Source organism: Strix aluco, chromosome 1, assembly GCF_031877795.1.
Source record: "Strix aluco isolate bStrAlu1 chromosome 1, bStrAlu1.hap1, whole genome shotgun sequence".
Taxonomy (NCBI): Eukaryota; Metazoa; Chordata; class Aves; order Strigiformes; family Strigidae; genus Strix; species Strix aluco.
In genome coordinates this window covers 717531-733512 of record NC_133931.1, presented here as the reverse complement: position 1 = coordinate 733512, position 15982 = coordinate 717531, and the positions used below count along the sequence as shown (strand labels likewise).

At 55.4% G+C, this 15982-nt stretch overlaps 2 protein-coding genes across 2 annotated transcripts in view; one reads left to right on the top strand and one right to left on the bottom strand.

Moving 5' to 3' along the window:
* Positions 1 to 561: 561 nt before the first annotated feature.
* On the bottom strand, positions 562 to 2982 carry TMEM276 (transmembrane protein 276). Its single transcript, XM_074846054.1, has 3 exons — positions 2898 to 2982; positions 1758 to 2320; positions 562 to 1129 (listed from the first exon to the last, which is right to left on the bottom strand). Exons 1-3 carry the CDS (start codon positions 2980 to 2982, stop codon positions 635 to 637), a joined length of 1143 nt encoding a protein of 380 aa, XP_074702155.1. The 3' UTR covers positions 562 to 634.
* Positions 2983 to 3431: 449 nt separating this feature from the next.
* The window catches only part of DGAT1 (diacylglycerol O-acyltransferase 1), a 17786-nt gene continuing 5235 nt past the window's right edge, over positions 3432 to 15982 (top strand). The window contains 1 exon segment of the mRNA XM_074846039.1: positions 3432 to 3671. Within this exon segment, the coding sequence (XP_074702140.1) occupies positions 3432 to 3671 (240 nt within the window).

Below are 15982 nucleotides of genomic sequence, written 5' to 3'. Positions count from 1 at the left end.
CCCAGGGTGCCACATCAGGGACTTCAGGGTGCCACCCCAGTGCCCCCCACCCCCCCCAGGGTGCTGTGTCATGGCCCCAGGGTGCCACCCCAAGGACCCCTACCCCAGGGTGCTGCGCCGGGGACCCCAGGGCACCACCCTAGTGCCCCCACTCCAGGGTGCCACTTCAGGGACCCCAGGGTGCCACCCCAAGGACCCCCACCCCAGGGTGCAGTGCTGGGGACCCCACGGTGCCACCCTAGTGCCCCCCCTCCCCATCCCAGGGTGCCACCCCAAGGACCCCCAGCCCAGGGTGCAGCGCCGGGGACCCCAGGGTGCTACCCTAGTGCCGCCCACCCCAGGGTGCAGTGCTGGGGACCTCAGGGTGCCACCATAGTGCTACCCTCCACCCCAGGGTGCCGGCCCCCCCCCCCAGGGTGCCCCCCCAGTATCCCCGCGCTAACAAGGGCCCTTAACGAGACGGTGCAGCACCGCGGGGTGGGGGGGGGGACCCCACCAGTGACGCCACAAACCGACCCCTCCAGGCGCCCGTTTTGGGGCAGAACCATCCCCAGGCCTGGCTTTACTAGTCCTGGCTTTACTGGTCCCGGCTTTACTAGTCCCAGCTTTACTGGTCCCGGCACGCAGGCGCGACTCAACCGCCGCCGAGCTGCTGCACCCTGAGGGCTCGCTCCAGCGCCAGATTCCCGGCCGCCAGCACCCATGGGTGCCCGTCGTACCGGTTGCCGGTTCCCGGTGCCGGTACTAAATAAGCGGCGCCCAGGAGGAGGCCGCCCACGGCGCCGGGCCCGTTGGTGGTGAGCACGGCGAGGATGAGGATGCTGCTGGCGGTGAGGAAGGTGACGGCGCCGGCGGCCAGCAGCCGCCCCTCCTCGGGGAGCCGCGCGGCCGCGGGGGCCAACGCCACGGCCCCCCCCAGCAGCAGGTTGGCGGTGGCCCGGTCACCGCTGAGCCGGTGGAAGCCGAAGGCCACCAAGGGTTGACCCAACATGGCCGAGACCCAAGCGCCAGGCAGGGGGTCGGGGTGGGGGGTCCCCTCGGGGTCCCCTCCGGGCCAGAGGGGGTCCAGGGCGTCGCTCGCTGCTGCCAGGGCCTGGAGGAGGAACCCGGCTACTGGCCCGCCGGTCACCTGCCGGGAGAGAGAGGGGACAGGGGGTGAGCGATTGGGTGACACGGGGTGGGGATGGGGGACAGGGGAGCAGATGGGTGACACAGGACCAGCCTGGTGACAGGGGACTGGCTGGGTGACAAGGGACTGGCTGGGTGACACGGGGTGGGATGGGTGACAGGGGAGCGGATGGGTGACAAGGGACTGGCTGGGTGACACGGGGTGGGATGGGTGACAGGGGATGAGCTGGGTGACACAGGACCAGCCTGGTAACAGGGGACTGGCTGGGTGACAGACATGAGGCCAGTGGGGTGATAGGGGGACTATCCATGTGACAGGGCCCCATCCAGGTGACAAGTGACCATTGGGGTGACAGGGGAACATCTGGGTGACAGACATGACACCGGCTGGGTGACAAGGGACCAGCAGGGTGACAGGGGTCTGTCTGGGTGACACCGGCTGGGTGACAGGGGACCGGCTGGGTGACAAGGGACCCCGTGGGGTGACGGGACCGTCCGGCTGACAGCCGTGGGACCAGCTGGGTGACAGGGCCCCACGGGGGTGACAAGTGACCGCCTGGGTGACAGGGGGACCCTCGGGGTGACAGGGGACGGGGTGAGGGTGTCGGGGTGTCCCCCCCCCCACTGACCTGGCGGGCCCGGCGGGCGCAGAACAGGCAGACGGCGCAGAGCAGCGCGTGGGACAGCACCCAGCTGCACCCACCGGCGGCACCCATGGGTGGGGGGGGCACCCTCAGGGCCCCCCCCCGGCGTCCCCGGCACTTCCGGCCTCCGGGAGCGGCCACAGAGTCGCGGGCTGGAGCGGCGCGGGGGCGGGGCTTAAGGGGAGGCGGTGGGCGTGACCATGGGCGGGTTGTGGGCGTGTCCAGGCAGTGGGCGTGGCTAGGGGCGGGTATGGGCGGGGTCACGCAGTGGCCGTGGGCGTGGCGAGGGGCTGCGGGCGGATCCCGGCGCGGGGAAGGGGATGGGCGGGGGAGGGGGGGGGGGACGAGTGTGTAAGGGTGGGTGAGGGGTGTGTAAGTGCACGTGGGGTGTGCAAGGGTGTGCAAAGGCACGTGGGGGGCGTGCGAGGGCGTGTGTGGGGGGTGTAAGTGCACGTGGGGTGTGCGAGGGGGTGTGCAAGGGTGTGCGTGGGGTGTGTAAGTGCAGGTGGGGTGTGCAAAGGCATGTGGGGGGTGTGCAAGAGCGTGAGCTGGGTGTGCAAGGGCACGTGCAAAGGTGCATGTGGGGCGTGCGAGGGTGTGTGGGGGGTGTAAGTGCACGTGGGGTGTGCAAGGGGGTGTGGGGGTGTGCGAGGGTGGGTGAGGGGATTGTGTGGGGTGTGCAAAGGCACGTGTGGGGTGTGCGAGGGGGTGTGTGGGGTGTGCAAGGGTGGGTGAGGGGTGTGTAAGTGCAGGTGGGGCGTGCGAGGGTGTGCAAAGGCGCGTGTGGGGCGTGTGAAGGTGTGCGTGGGGTGTGTAAGTGCAGGTGGGGTGTGCAAAGGCACGTGGGGGTGTGCAAGAGGGTGTATGGGGTGCGCAAGAGCGTGAGCTGGGTGTGCAAGGGCACATGCAAAGGTGCGTGTGGGGTGTGCAAGGGTGGGTGAGGGGTTTGTGTGGGGTGTGGAAAGGCATGTGTGGGGTGTGCGTGGGGTGTGTAAGTGCACGTGGGGTGTGCAAAGGTGCGTGTGGGGTGTGCAAGGGGGTGTGTGGGATGTGTAAGTGCACGTCGGGTGTGCAAGGGTGTGCAAAGGAGTCCGTGGGGTGTGTGGGGTGTGCAAGGGCACGCACAAGGGTGCGCGTGGGGTGTTGTAAGAGGGTGCGTGGGGTGTGAGAGAGTGGGTGAGGGGTTTCTGTGGAGTGTGCAAAGGCACATGTGGGGCGTGCGAGGGGGTGTGTGGGGTGTGTGAGTGCAGGTGGGGTGTGCAAGGGGGTGTGGGGGGTGTGCAAGGGAGGGTGTGGGGTGTGCAAGGGTGTGCAAAGGTGTGGGGGGGTGTGTGGGGTTTGTGTGGGGTGTGCAAGGGCACATGTGGGGTGTGCAAGGGTGTGCGTGGAGTGTGTAAGTGCAGGTGGGGTGTGCAGGGGGGTGTGTGGGGTGTGCACAAGTGTGCAAGGGTGTGCAAGAGGGTGCATGGGGTGTGCAAGAGTGTGAGCTGGGTGTACAAGGGTGTGCAAAAGTGGCCGTGGGGTATGTGGGGTCTGTATGGGGTGTGTAAACCACGTGTGGGGTGTGCGAGGGTGTGCAAGGGTGTGCAAAGGTGCACGTGGGGTGTACAACAGTGTGTGTGGGGTGAGTGCACGTGGGGTGTGCGAGGGTGTACAAAGATGCGCGTGGGGGTGCCAGGGTGTGTGCACGGGGAGTGTGGACGTGCGGAGGTGCACAGGGGGCGTGCAAAGGCGTGTGAGCACCAGCTGAGTGTGCACATGAGTGTGTCACCTGCAGGTGTGACAGCGCCCGGGGGGGGGTGTGAGGGCGTGGGCTGGGCGCAGGGTGTCCGGGGAGCAGGGTGGGGGCCCAAGTGTGAGGGTGGCTCTGGGGTTGCACACCCGCTTGCACACACGTGTGTGACGGGGCCCACAAGGATCCTCCCAGCATCGGGGTCCTGGGAACCAGAGAGAGGCTGGGGGGGGGCTGGGGGGGCAACGGGGGGACACAGGGAATGTGGCGTGTCATCACATCCCACCCCATCCGTCCTCATCCCATCCCCATCCTCATCCCATCTTTATCCTCATCCTCATCTTCATCCTCATCCTCATCCTCATCCTCATCCCCATCCTCATCCCATCTTTATCCTCATCCTCATCTTCATCCTCATCCTCATCCTCATCCTCATCCTCATCCCATCCTCATCCTCATCCTCATCTTCATCCTCATCCCCATCCTCATCCTCATCCTCATCCTCATCCTCATCCCCATCTTCATCCTCATCCCCATCCTCATCCCATCTTCATCCTCATCCTCATCTTCATCGTCATCCCATCCCATCCCATCCTCATCCTCATCCCATCCTCATCCTCATCCTCATCTTCATCCTCATCCTCATCCTCATCCCATCCTCATCCTCATCCCATCCAATCCCATCCCATCCTCATCCTCATCCTCATCCCATCTTCATCCTCATCCTCATCCCATCCTCATCCTCATCCTCATCTTCATCCTCATCCTCATCCTCATCCCCATCCTCATCCTCATCCTCATCCCATCTTCATCCTCATCCTCATCCTCATCCCCATCCTCATCCTCATCCTCATCCCCATCCTCATCCTCATCCCATCTTCATCCTCATCCTCATCTTCATCCTCATCCTCATCCTCATTCTCATCCTCATCCCACCCTCATCCTCGTCCTCATCTTCATCCTCATCCTCATCCTCGACCTCGTCCTCATCCTCATCCCATCCTCATCCTCATCCTCATCCCATCTTCATCCTCATCCCATCCTCATCCTCATCCTCATCCTCATCCTCATCCCATCCTCATCCTCATCCTCATCCTCATCCTCATCCCCATCCTCATCCCATCCTCATCCTCATCCTCATCCTCATCCCCATCTTCATCCTCATCCTCATCCCATCCTCATCCCATCCCATCCCGTCCCATCCTCATCCTCATCCTCATCCTCATCCCCATCCTCATCCTCATCCTCATCCTCATCCTCATCCTCATCCCCATCCTCACCCATCCTCATCCTCATCCTCATCCTCATCCTCATCCTCATCCCCATCCTCATCCCATCTTATCCTCATCCTCATCTTCATCCTCATCCTCATCCTCATCCCATCTTCATCCTCATCCTCATCTTCATCCTCATCCCATCCCATCCCATCCTCATCCTCATCCCATCCAATCCCATCCCATCCTCATCCTAATCCTCATCCCCATCTTCATCCTCATCCCCATCCTCATCCCATCCTCATCCCATCCCATCCCATCCTCATCCTCATCTTCATCCTCATCCCCATCCTCATCCCATCCTCATCCTCATCCCACCTTCATCCTCATCCTCATCCCATCCCATCCCATCCTCATCCTCATCCTCATCCTCATCCCCATCCTCATCCCCATCCTCATCCCATCCTCATCCTCATCCCATCTTCATCCTCATCCTCATCCCCATCCTCATCCTCATCCCATCCTCATCCTCATCCTCATCCTCATCCCATCTTCATCCTCATCCTCATCCCCATCCTCATCCTCATCCTCATCCTCATCCTCATCCTCATCCTCATCCTCATCCCATCTTCATCCTCATCCTCATCTTCATCCTCATCCTCATCCTCATCCTCATCCCACCCTCATCCTCGTCCTCATCTTCATCCTCATCCTCATCCTCGACCTCGTCCTCATCCTCATCCCATCCTCATCCCCATCCTCATCCTCATCCTCATCGTCATCCTCATCCTCATCCCATCCCATCCTCATCCTCATCCTCATCCTCATCCCATCTTCATCCTCATCCTCATCCCATCCTCATCCTCATCCTCATCCTCATCCTCATCCTCATCCTCATCCCATCCTCATCCTCATCCTCATCCTCATCCTCATCCCCATCCTCATCCCATCCTCATCCTCATCCTCGTCATCCTCATCCTCATCCCCATCCTCATCCTCATCCTCATCCTCATCCTCATCCCATCTTCATCCTCATCCTCATCCCCATCCTCATCCTCATCCTCATCCTCATCCCATCCCCATCTTCATCCTCATCCTCATCTCATCTTCATCCTCATCCTCATCCTCATCCTCATCCTCATCCTCATCCACATCCCATCCTCATCCTCATCCTCATCCTCATCCTCATCCCATCCTCATCCCATCCTCATCCTCATCCTCATCCTCATCCTCATCCCATCCTCATCCACATCCCCATCCTCATCCTCATCCTCATCCTCATCATCATCCCATCTTCATCCTCATCCTCATCCTCATCCCCATCCCCATCTTCATCCTCATCCTCATCCCATCTTAATCCTCATCCTCATCCCCATCCTCATCCTCATCCACATCCCATCCTCATCCTCATCCTCATCCTCATCCTCATCCTCATCCCATCCTCATCCCATCCTCATCCTCATCCTCATCCTCATCCCATCCTCATCCTCATCCTCATCCTCATCCTCATCTCATCCCATCCTCATCCTCATCCTCATCCTCATCCATCCTCATCCTCATCCTCATCTCATCCTCATCCCATCTTCATCCTCATTCTCAACCTCATCCTCATCCTCATCCTCATCCTCATCCTCATCCTCATCCCCATCCCGATCTTCATCCTCATCCTCATCCATCTTCATCCTCATCCTCATCCTCATCTTCATCCTCATCCCATCTTCATCCTCATTCTCAACCTCATCCTCATCCTCATCCTCATCCTCATCCTCATCCCCATCCCCATCTTCATCCTCATCCTCATCCCATCTTCATCCTCATCCTCATCCTCATCCTCATCCTCGTCCTCATCCCGTCCCATCCTCATCCTCATCCTCATCCTCATCCTCATCCTCATCCTCATCCTCGTCCTCGTCCTCGTCCTCATCCTCATCCCATCTCATCCTCATCCTCATCCTCATCCTCATCCTCGTCCTCGTCCTCGTCCTCGTCCTCGTCCTCATCCCATCTTCATCCTCATCCTCATCCTCGTCCTCATCCTCATCCTCGTCCTCGTCCTCATCCTCATCCATCCTCATCCTCATCCTCATCCTCATCCTCATCCTCATCCACATCCTCATCTCATCCCATCCTCATCCTCACCTCATCCCTCCATCCTCATCCTCATCCCATCCTCATCCACATCCACATCCCATCCTCATCCTCACCCTCATCCTCATCCTCACACACCAACCCCATCCTCACTCCATCACATCCAACCTCAACCTCAACCTCACCCATCCAACCCATCCTCATCCACATCCACATCCCATCCACATCCTCATCCTCATCCTCATCCTCATCCCATCTCATCCCACCTCATCCCCATCCTCATCCTCATCCACACCCATCCTCATCCTCATCCTCATCCTCATCCTCATCCTCATCTTCATCCCATCCTCATCCCAACCTCATCCTCATCCTCATCACATCCTCATCCTCATCCTCATCCCATCCTCATCCTCATCCTCATCCTCATCCTCATCCCATCTTCATCCTCATCCTCATCCACATCCCATCCTCATCCTCATCCTCATCCTCATCCTCATCCCATCCTCATCCTCATCCTCATCCTCATCCTCATCCCATCACATCCTCATCCCCATCCTCATCCTCATCCTCATCCACATCCCCATCCTCATCCTCATCCTCATCCACATCCCATCTCATCCTCATCCTCATCCTCATCCTCATCCCATCCCCATCTTCATCCTCATCCCTCATCCCATCTTCACCTCATCCTCATCCCCATCCTCATCCACATCCACATCCCACCTCATCCTCATCCTCATCCTCATCCTCATCCTCATCCTCATCCCATCCTCATCCATCCTCATCCTCATCCTCATCCTCATCGTCATCCCATCCTCATCCTCATCCTCATCCTCATCCTCATCCTCATCCCATCCTCATCCTCATCCTCATCCTCATCCTCATCCTCATCCTCATCCCATCCTCATCCCATCCTCATCCTCATCCTCATCCCCATCCTCATCCCATCTTCATCCTCATCCTCATCCTCATCCTCATCCTCATCCACATCCTCATCCTCATCCCCATCCCCATCTTCATCCTCATCCTCATCCCATCTTCATCCTCATCCTCATCACCATCCTCATCCCCATCCCCATCTTCATCCTCATCCTCATCCCATCTTCATCCCATCCTCATCCTCATCCTCATGCTCATCCCATCTTCATCCTCATCCTCATCCCATCCAATCCCATCCCATCCTCACCCTCATCCTCATACTCATCCTCATCCTCATCCTCGTCCTCATCCTCGTCCTAGTCCTCATCCTCATCCCATCCTCATCCTCATCCTCATCCTCATCCTCGTCCTCGTCCTCATCCTCATCCCATCCTCATCCTCATCCTCATCCTCATCCTCATCCTCATCCTCATCCTCATCCTCATCCTCATATTCATCCTCATCCTCATCCCCATCCTCATCCTCATCCTCATCCACATCCCATCCTCATCCTCACCCTCATCCTCATCCTCAACCCATCCTCACTCCATCTTCATCCCCATCCTCATCCTCATCCTCATCCCCATCCCCATCATCATCCTCATCCTCATCCCATCTTCATCCTCATCCTCATCCTCATCTTCATCCTCATCCCATCTTCATCCTCATTCTCAACCTCATCCTCATCCTCATCCTCATCCTCATCCTCATCCTCATCCCCATCCCCATCATCATCCTCATCCTCATCCCATCTTCATCCTCATCCTCATCCTCATCTTCATCCTCATCCCATCTTCATCCTCATTCTCAACCTCATCCCCATCCTCATCCTCATCCTCATCCTCATCCTCATCCCCATCCTCATCCTCATCCTCATCCTCATCCTCATCTTCATCCTCATCCCATCCTCATCCTCGTCCTCATCCCGTCCCATCCTCATCCTCATCCTCATCCTCATCCTCATCCTCGTCCTCGTCCTCGTCCTCGTCCTCATCCTCATCCCATCTTCATCCTCATCCTCATCCTCGTCCTCGTCCTCGTCCTCGTCCTCGTCCTCATCCCATCTTCATCCTCATCCTCATCCTCATCCTCATCTCATCCTCGTCCTCGTCCTCATCCTCATCCCATCCTCATCCTCATCCTCATCCTCATCCTCATCCTCATCCTCATCCTCATCCTCATCTTCATCCCATCCTCATCCTCGTCCTCATCCCGTCCCATCCTCATCCTCATCCCATCCTCATCCTCATCCTCATCCTCGTCCTCGTCCTCGTCCTCATCCTCATCCCATCCTCATCCTCATCCTCATCCTCATCCACATCCCATCCTCATCCTCACCCTCATCCTCATCCTCACCCTCAACCCCATCCTCACTCCATCTTCATCCTCATCCTCATCCTCATCCTCATCCTCATCCTCATCCCATCTTCATCCCATCCTCATCCTCATCCTCATCCTCATCCCATCTTCATCCTCATCCTCATCCTCATCCACATCCCCATCCTCATCCTCATCCTCATCCTCATCCTCATCCTCATCCCATCTTCATCCTCATCCTCATCCCCATCCCCATCCTAATCCACATCCCATCCTCATCCTCATCCTCATCCTCATCCTCATCCTCATCTCATCCCATACTCATCCTCATCCTCATCCTCATCCTCATCACATCCTCATCCTCATCCTCATCCCATCCTCATCCTCATCCTCATCCTCATCCTCATCCCATCTCATCCTCATCCTCATCCACATCCCATCCTCATCCTCATCCTCATCCTCATCCTCATCCTCATCCATCCTCATCCTCATCCTCATCCTCATCCTCATCCCATCCTCATCCTCATCCCCATCCTCATCCTCAACCTCATCCACATCCCCATCCTCATCCTCATCCTCATCCTCATCCCATCTTCATCCTCATCCTCATCCTCATCCTCATCCCCATCCCCATCTTCATCCTCATCCTCATCCCATCTTCATCCTCATCCTCATCCCCATCCTCATCCTCATCCACATCCCATCCTCATCCTCATCCTCATCCTCATCCTCATGCTCATCCCATCCTCATCCCATCCTCATCCTCATCCTCATCCTCATCCTCATCGTCATCCCATCCTCATCCTCATCCTCATCCTCATCCTCATCCCATCCTCATCCTCATCCTCATCCTCATCCTCATCCTCATCCTCATCCTCATCCCATCCTCATCCATCCTCATCCTCATCCTCATCCCCATCCTCATCCCATCCTCATCCTCATCCTCATCCTCATCCTCATCCTCATCCTCATCCTCATCCTCATCCTCATCCCCATCCCCATCTTCATCCTCATCCTCATCCCATCTTCATCTCATCCTCATCCCCATCCTCATCCCCATCCCCATCTTCATCCTCATCCTCATCCCATCTTCATCCCATCCTCATCCTCATCCTCATCCTCATCCCATCTTCATCCTCATCCTCATCCATCCAATCCATCCCATCCTCACCCTCATCCTCATACTCATCCTCATCCTCATCCTCATCCTCATCCTCATCCTCATCCTCATCCTCATCCTCGTCCACGTCCTCGTCCTCATCCTCATCCCATCTTCATCCTCATCCTCGTCCTCGTCCTCGTCCTAGTCCTCATCCTCATCCCATCCTCATCCTCATCCTCATCCTCATCCTCATCCTCGTCCTCGTCCTCATCCTCATCCCATCCTCATCCTCATACTCATCCTCATCCTCATCCTCATCCTCATCCTCATCCTCATCTCATCCTCATCCTCATCCCCATCCTCATCCTCATCCTCATCCACATCCCATCCTCATCCTCACCCTCATCCTCATCCTCATCCTCAACCCCATCCTCACTCCATCTTCATCCTCATCCTCATCCTCATCCCATCCTCATCCTCATCCTCATCCTCATCTCATCCTCATCCCATCTCATCCTCATCCTCATCCTCATCCTCAATCTCAACCTCATCCTCATCCTCATCCTCATCTCATCTTCATCCTCATCCATATCCCCATCCTCATCCTCATCCTCATCCTCATCCTCATCCTCATCCTCATCCCATCTTCATCCTCATCCTCATCCTCATCCCCATCCCATCTTCATCCTCATCCTCATCCCATCTTCATCCTCATCCTCATCCCCATCCTCATCCTCATCCACATCCCATCCTCATCCTCATCCTCATCCTCATCCTCATCCTCATCCTCATCCCATCCTCATCCAATCCTCATCCTCATCCTCATCCTCATCCTCATCCCATCCTCATCCTCATCCTCATCCTCATCCTCATCCCATCCTCATCCTCATCCTCATCCTCATCCTCATCTCATCCCATCCTCATCCTCATCCTCATCCTCATCCCATCCTCATCCTCATCCTCATCTTCATCCTCATCCCATCTCATCCTCATTCTCACCTCATCCTCATCCTCATCCTCATCCTCATCCTCATCCTCATCCCCATCCCCATCTTCATCCTCATCCTCATCCCATCTTCATCCTCATCCTCATCCCCATCCTCATCCTCATCCACATCCCATCCTCACCCTCATCCTCATCCCCATCCTCATCCTCATCCTCATCCTCATCCTCATCCCCATCCTCATCCTCATCCTCATCCTCATCCTCATCCTCATCTTCATCCTCATCCCATCCTCATCCTCGTCCTCATCCCGTCCCATCCTCATCCTCATCCTCATCCTCATCCTCATCCTCATCCTCGTCCTCGTCCTCATCCTCATCCCATCTCATCCTCATCCTCATCCTCATCCTCATCCTCGTCCTCGTCCTCATCCTCATCCCATCCTCATCCTCATCCTCATCCTCATCCTCATCCTCATCCTCCTCTTCATCCATCCTCATCCTCGTCCTCATCCCGTCCCATCCTCATCCTCATCCCATCCTCATCCTCATCCTCATCCTCATCCACATCCCATCCTCATCCTCACCCTCATCCTCATCCTCATCCTCAACCCCATCCTCACTCCATCTTCATCATCATCCTCATCCTCATCCTCATCCTCATCCCATCTTCATCCCATCCTCATGCTCATCCTCATCCTCATCCCATCTTCATCCTCATCCTCATCCTCATCCACATCCCCATCCTCATCCTCATCCTCATCCTCATCCCATCTTCATCCTCATCCTCATCCTCATCCCCATCCCCATCTTCATCCTCATCCTCATCCCATCTTCATCCTCATCCTCATCCCCATCCTCATCCTCATCCACATCCCATCCTCATCCTCATCCTCATCCTCATCCTCATCCTCATCCTCATCCTCATCCCATCCTCATCCTCATCCTCATCCCATCCTCATCCTCATCCTCATCCTCATCCTCATCCTCATCCTCATCCTCATCCCATCTTCATCCTCATCCTCATCCTCGTCCTCATCCTCACCTCATCCTCATCCTCATCGCATCTTCATCCTTATCCTCATCCTCATCCTCACCCTCATCCCCATCCCCATCTTCAACCTCATCCTCATCCCATCTTCATCCTCATCCTCATCCCATCCTCACCTCATCCACATCCCATCCTCATCCTCATCCTCATCCTCATCCTCATACTCATCCCATCCTCATCCCATCCTCATCCTCATCCTCATCCTCATCCCATCCTCATCCTCATCCCCATCCTCATCCTCATCCTCATCCACATCCCCATCCTCATCCTCATCCTCATCCTCATCCCATCTTCATCCTCATCCTCATCCTCATCCTCATCCCCATCCCCATCTTCATCCTCATCCTCATCCCATCTTCATCCTCATCCTCATCCCCATCCTCATCCTCATCCACATCCCATCCTCATCCTCATCCTCATCCTCATCCTCATCCTCATCCCATCCTCATCCCATCCTCATCCTCATCCTCATCCTCATCCTCATCCCATCCTCATCCTCATCCTCATCCTCATCCCATCCTCATCCTCATCCTCATCCCATCCTCATCCTCATCCTCATCCTCATCCTCATCCCATCCTCATCCATCCTCATCCTCATCCTCATCCCCATCCTCATCCCATCTTCATCCTCATCCTCATCCTCATCCTCATCCTCATCCTCATCCTCATCCTCATCCCCATCCCCATCCTCATCCTCATCCCATCTTCATCCTCATCCTCATCCCCATCCTCATCCCATCCCCATCTTCATCCTCATCCTCATCCCATCTCATCCCATCCTCATCCTCATCCTCATCCTCATCCTCATCCTCATCCCCATCTTCATCCTCATCCTCATCCCATCTTATCCTCATCCTCATCCCATCCTCATCCCCATCCCCATCTTCATCCTCATCCTCATCCATTCATCCCATCCTCATCCTCACCCTCATCCTCATCCCCATCCTCATCCCATCCTCATCCTCATCCTCATCCTCATCCTCATCCCCATCTTCACCCTCATCCTCATCCCCATCCTCATCCTCATCCTCATCCTCATCCTCGTCCTCATCCTCATCCTCATCCTCGTCCTCGTCCTCGTCCTCATCCTCATCCATCTTCATCCTCATCCTCGTCCTCATCCTCATCCTCATCCTCATCCTCATCCTCATCCTCATCTCATCCTCATCCTCATCCTCATCCTCTCCTCGTCCTCATCCTCATCCCATCCTCATCCTTATCCTCATCCTCGTCCTCATCCCCATCCTCATCCTCATCCTCATCCACATCCCATCCTCATCCTCACCCTCATCCTCATCCTCATCCTCAACCCCATCCTCACTCCATCTCATCCTCATCCTCATCCTCATCCTCATCCTCATCCCATCTTCATCCCATCCTCATGCTCATCACCATCCTCATCCCATCTCATCCTCATCCTCATCCTCATCCACATCCCCATCCTCATCCTCATCCTCATCCTCATCCTCATCCCATCTTCATCCTCATCCTCATCCTCATCCCATCCCATCTTCATCCTCATCCTCATCCATCTTAATCCTCATCCCATCCTCATCCTCATCCACATCCCATCCTCATCCATCCTCATCCTCATCCTCATCCTCGTCCTCATCCCATCCTCATCTCATCCTCATCCTCATCCTCATCTCATCCCATCTTCATCCTCATCCTCATCCACATCCCATCCTCATCCTCATCCTCATCCTCATCCTCATCCTCATCCCATCTCATCCTCATCCCATCCACATCCATCCTCATCCTCATCCTCATCCTCATCCTCATCCTCATCCTCATCCCATCTTAATCCTCATCCTCATCCTCATCCTCATCCTCATCCACATCCCCATCCTCATCCTCATCCTCATCCTCATCCTCATCCCATCTTCATCCTCATCCTCATCCTCATCCTCCATCCCCATCTTCATCCTCATCCTCATCCCATCTTAATCCTCATCCCATCCTCATCCTCATCCTCATCCCATCCTCATCCTCTCATCCTCATCCTCATCCTCGTCTCATCCCATCCTCATCCTCATCCTCATCCCATCTTCATCCTCATCCTCATCCACATCCCATCCTCATCCTCATCCTCATCCTCATCCATCCATCCCTCATCCTCATCCTCATCCTCATCCTCATCTCATCCCATCCTCATCCTCATCCTCATCCTCATCCATCCTCATCCTCATCCTCATCCTCATCCCATCCTCATCCTCATCCTCATCCTCATCCTCATCCTCATCCTCATCCTCATCTCATCCCATCCTCATCCTCATCCTCATCTCTCATCCTCATCCTCATCCCATCCTCATCCTCATCCCATCCTCATCCTCATCCTCATCCTCATCCTCATCCTCATCTCATCCCATCCTCATCCTCATCCTCATCCTCATCCCATCCTCATCCTCATCCTCATCTCATCCTCATCCATCTTCATCCTCATTCTCATCCTCATCCTCATCCTCATCCTCATCCTCATCCTCATCCTCATCCTCATCCCCATCCCATCTCATCCTCATCCTCATCCCATCTTCATCCTCATCCTCATCCCATCCTCATCCTCATCCTCATCCCATCCTCTCCCTCTCCTCATCCTCATCCTCATCCTCATCCTCATCCTCATCCCATCCTCATCCTCATCCTCATCCTCATCCTCATCTCTCATCCTCATCCATCCTTCCTCGTACTCATCCCGTCCATCCTCATCCTCATCCTCATCCTCATCCTCATCCTCATCCTCTCCTCCTCTCCTCATCCTCATCCTCATCCTCATCCTCATCCTCATCCTCATCCTCATCCTCTTCCTCGTCCTCATCCTCATCCTCATCCTCATCCTCATCCTCATCCTCATCCTCATCCTCATCCTCATCCTCTTCCTCATCCTCATCCTCATCCTCATCCTCATCTCATCCTCATCCTCATCCTCATCCTCATCCTCATCCATCCTTCCTCATCTCATCCTCATCCTCATCATCCTCATCCTCATCTCATCCTCATCCCATCCTCATCCTCATCCTCATCCTCATCCCATCTCATCCTCATCCTCATCCCATCCTCATCCTCTCCTCATCCTCATCCTCATCCTCATCCTCATCCTCATCCTCATCTCATCCTCATCCCATCCTCATCCCTCATCCTCATCCTCATCCATCATCCATCCTCATCCTCATCCATCATCCCATCCTCATCCTCATCCATCCTCATCCTCATCCCATCTCATCCTCATCCTCATCCCATCCCATCCTCATCCTCATCCTCATCCTCATCTTCATCCTCATCCTCATCCCATCCTCATCCTCATCCACATCCCTCCTCATCCTCATCCTCATCCTCATCATCTCATCCTCATCCCATCCATCATCCTCATCCTCATCCTCATCTCATCCTCATCCTCATCCTCATCCTCTCATCCCATCCTCATCCTCATCCTCATCCTCATCCCATCCTCATCCTCATCCTCATCCTCATACTCATCCCATCATCTCATCCTCATCCTCATCCTCATCCATCCTCATCCTCATCTCATCCCATCCTCATCCATCTTCATCCTCATCCTTCCATCCTCATCCTCATCCTCATCCTCATCCTCATCCTCATCCCATCCCTTCATCCCATCCTCATCCCATCTTCATCCTCATCCTCATCCTCATCCTCATCCCATCCATCTTCATCCTCATCCTCATCCCATCTTCATCCCATCCTCATCCTCATCCTCATCCTCATCCCATTTCATCCTCATCCTCATCCCATCCAATCCCATCCCATCACCCTCATCCTCATACTCATCCTCATCCTCATCCTCGTCCTCATCCTCATCCTCATCCTCGTCCTCGTCCTCGTCCTCA

What these genes read in the sequence shown, in the direction of transcription:
- TMEM276 (XM_074846054.1), bottom strand. Translation starts at nt 2,982, where the DNA reads ATGTGCCTTTGCACACTCCACAGAAACCCCTCACCCACTCTCTCACAC. An exon ending in AACACCCCACGCGCACCCTT is followed by an intron (nt 2,321 to 2,897) that starts GTGCGTGCCCTT and finishes TTGCACACCCAG; the next exon opens with CTCACGCTCTTGCACACCCC. An exon ending in GCGCCCGCCGGGCCCGCCAG is followed by an intron (nt 1,130 to 1,757) that starts GTCAGTGGGGGG and finishes CTCTCCCGGCAG; the next exon opens with GTGACCGGCGGGCCAGTAGC.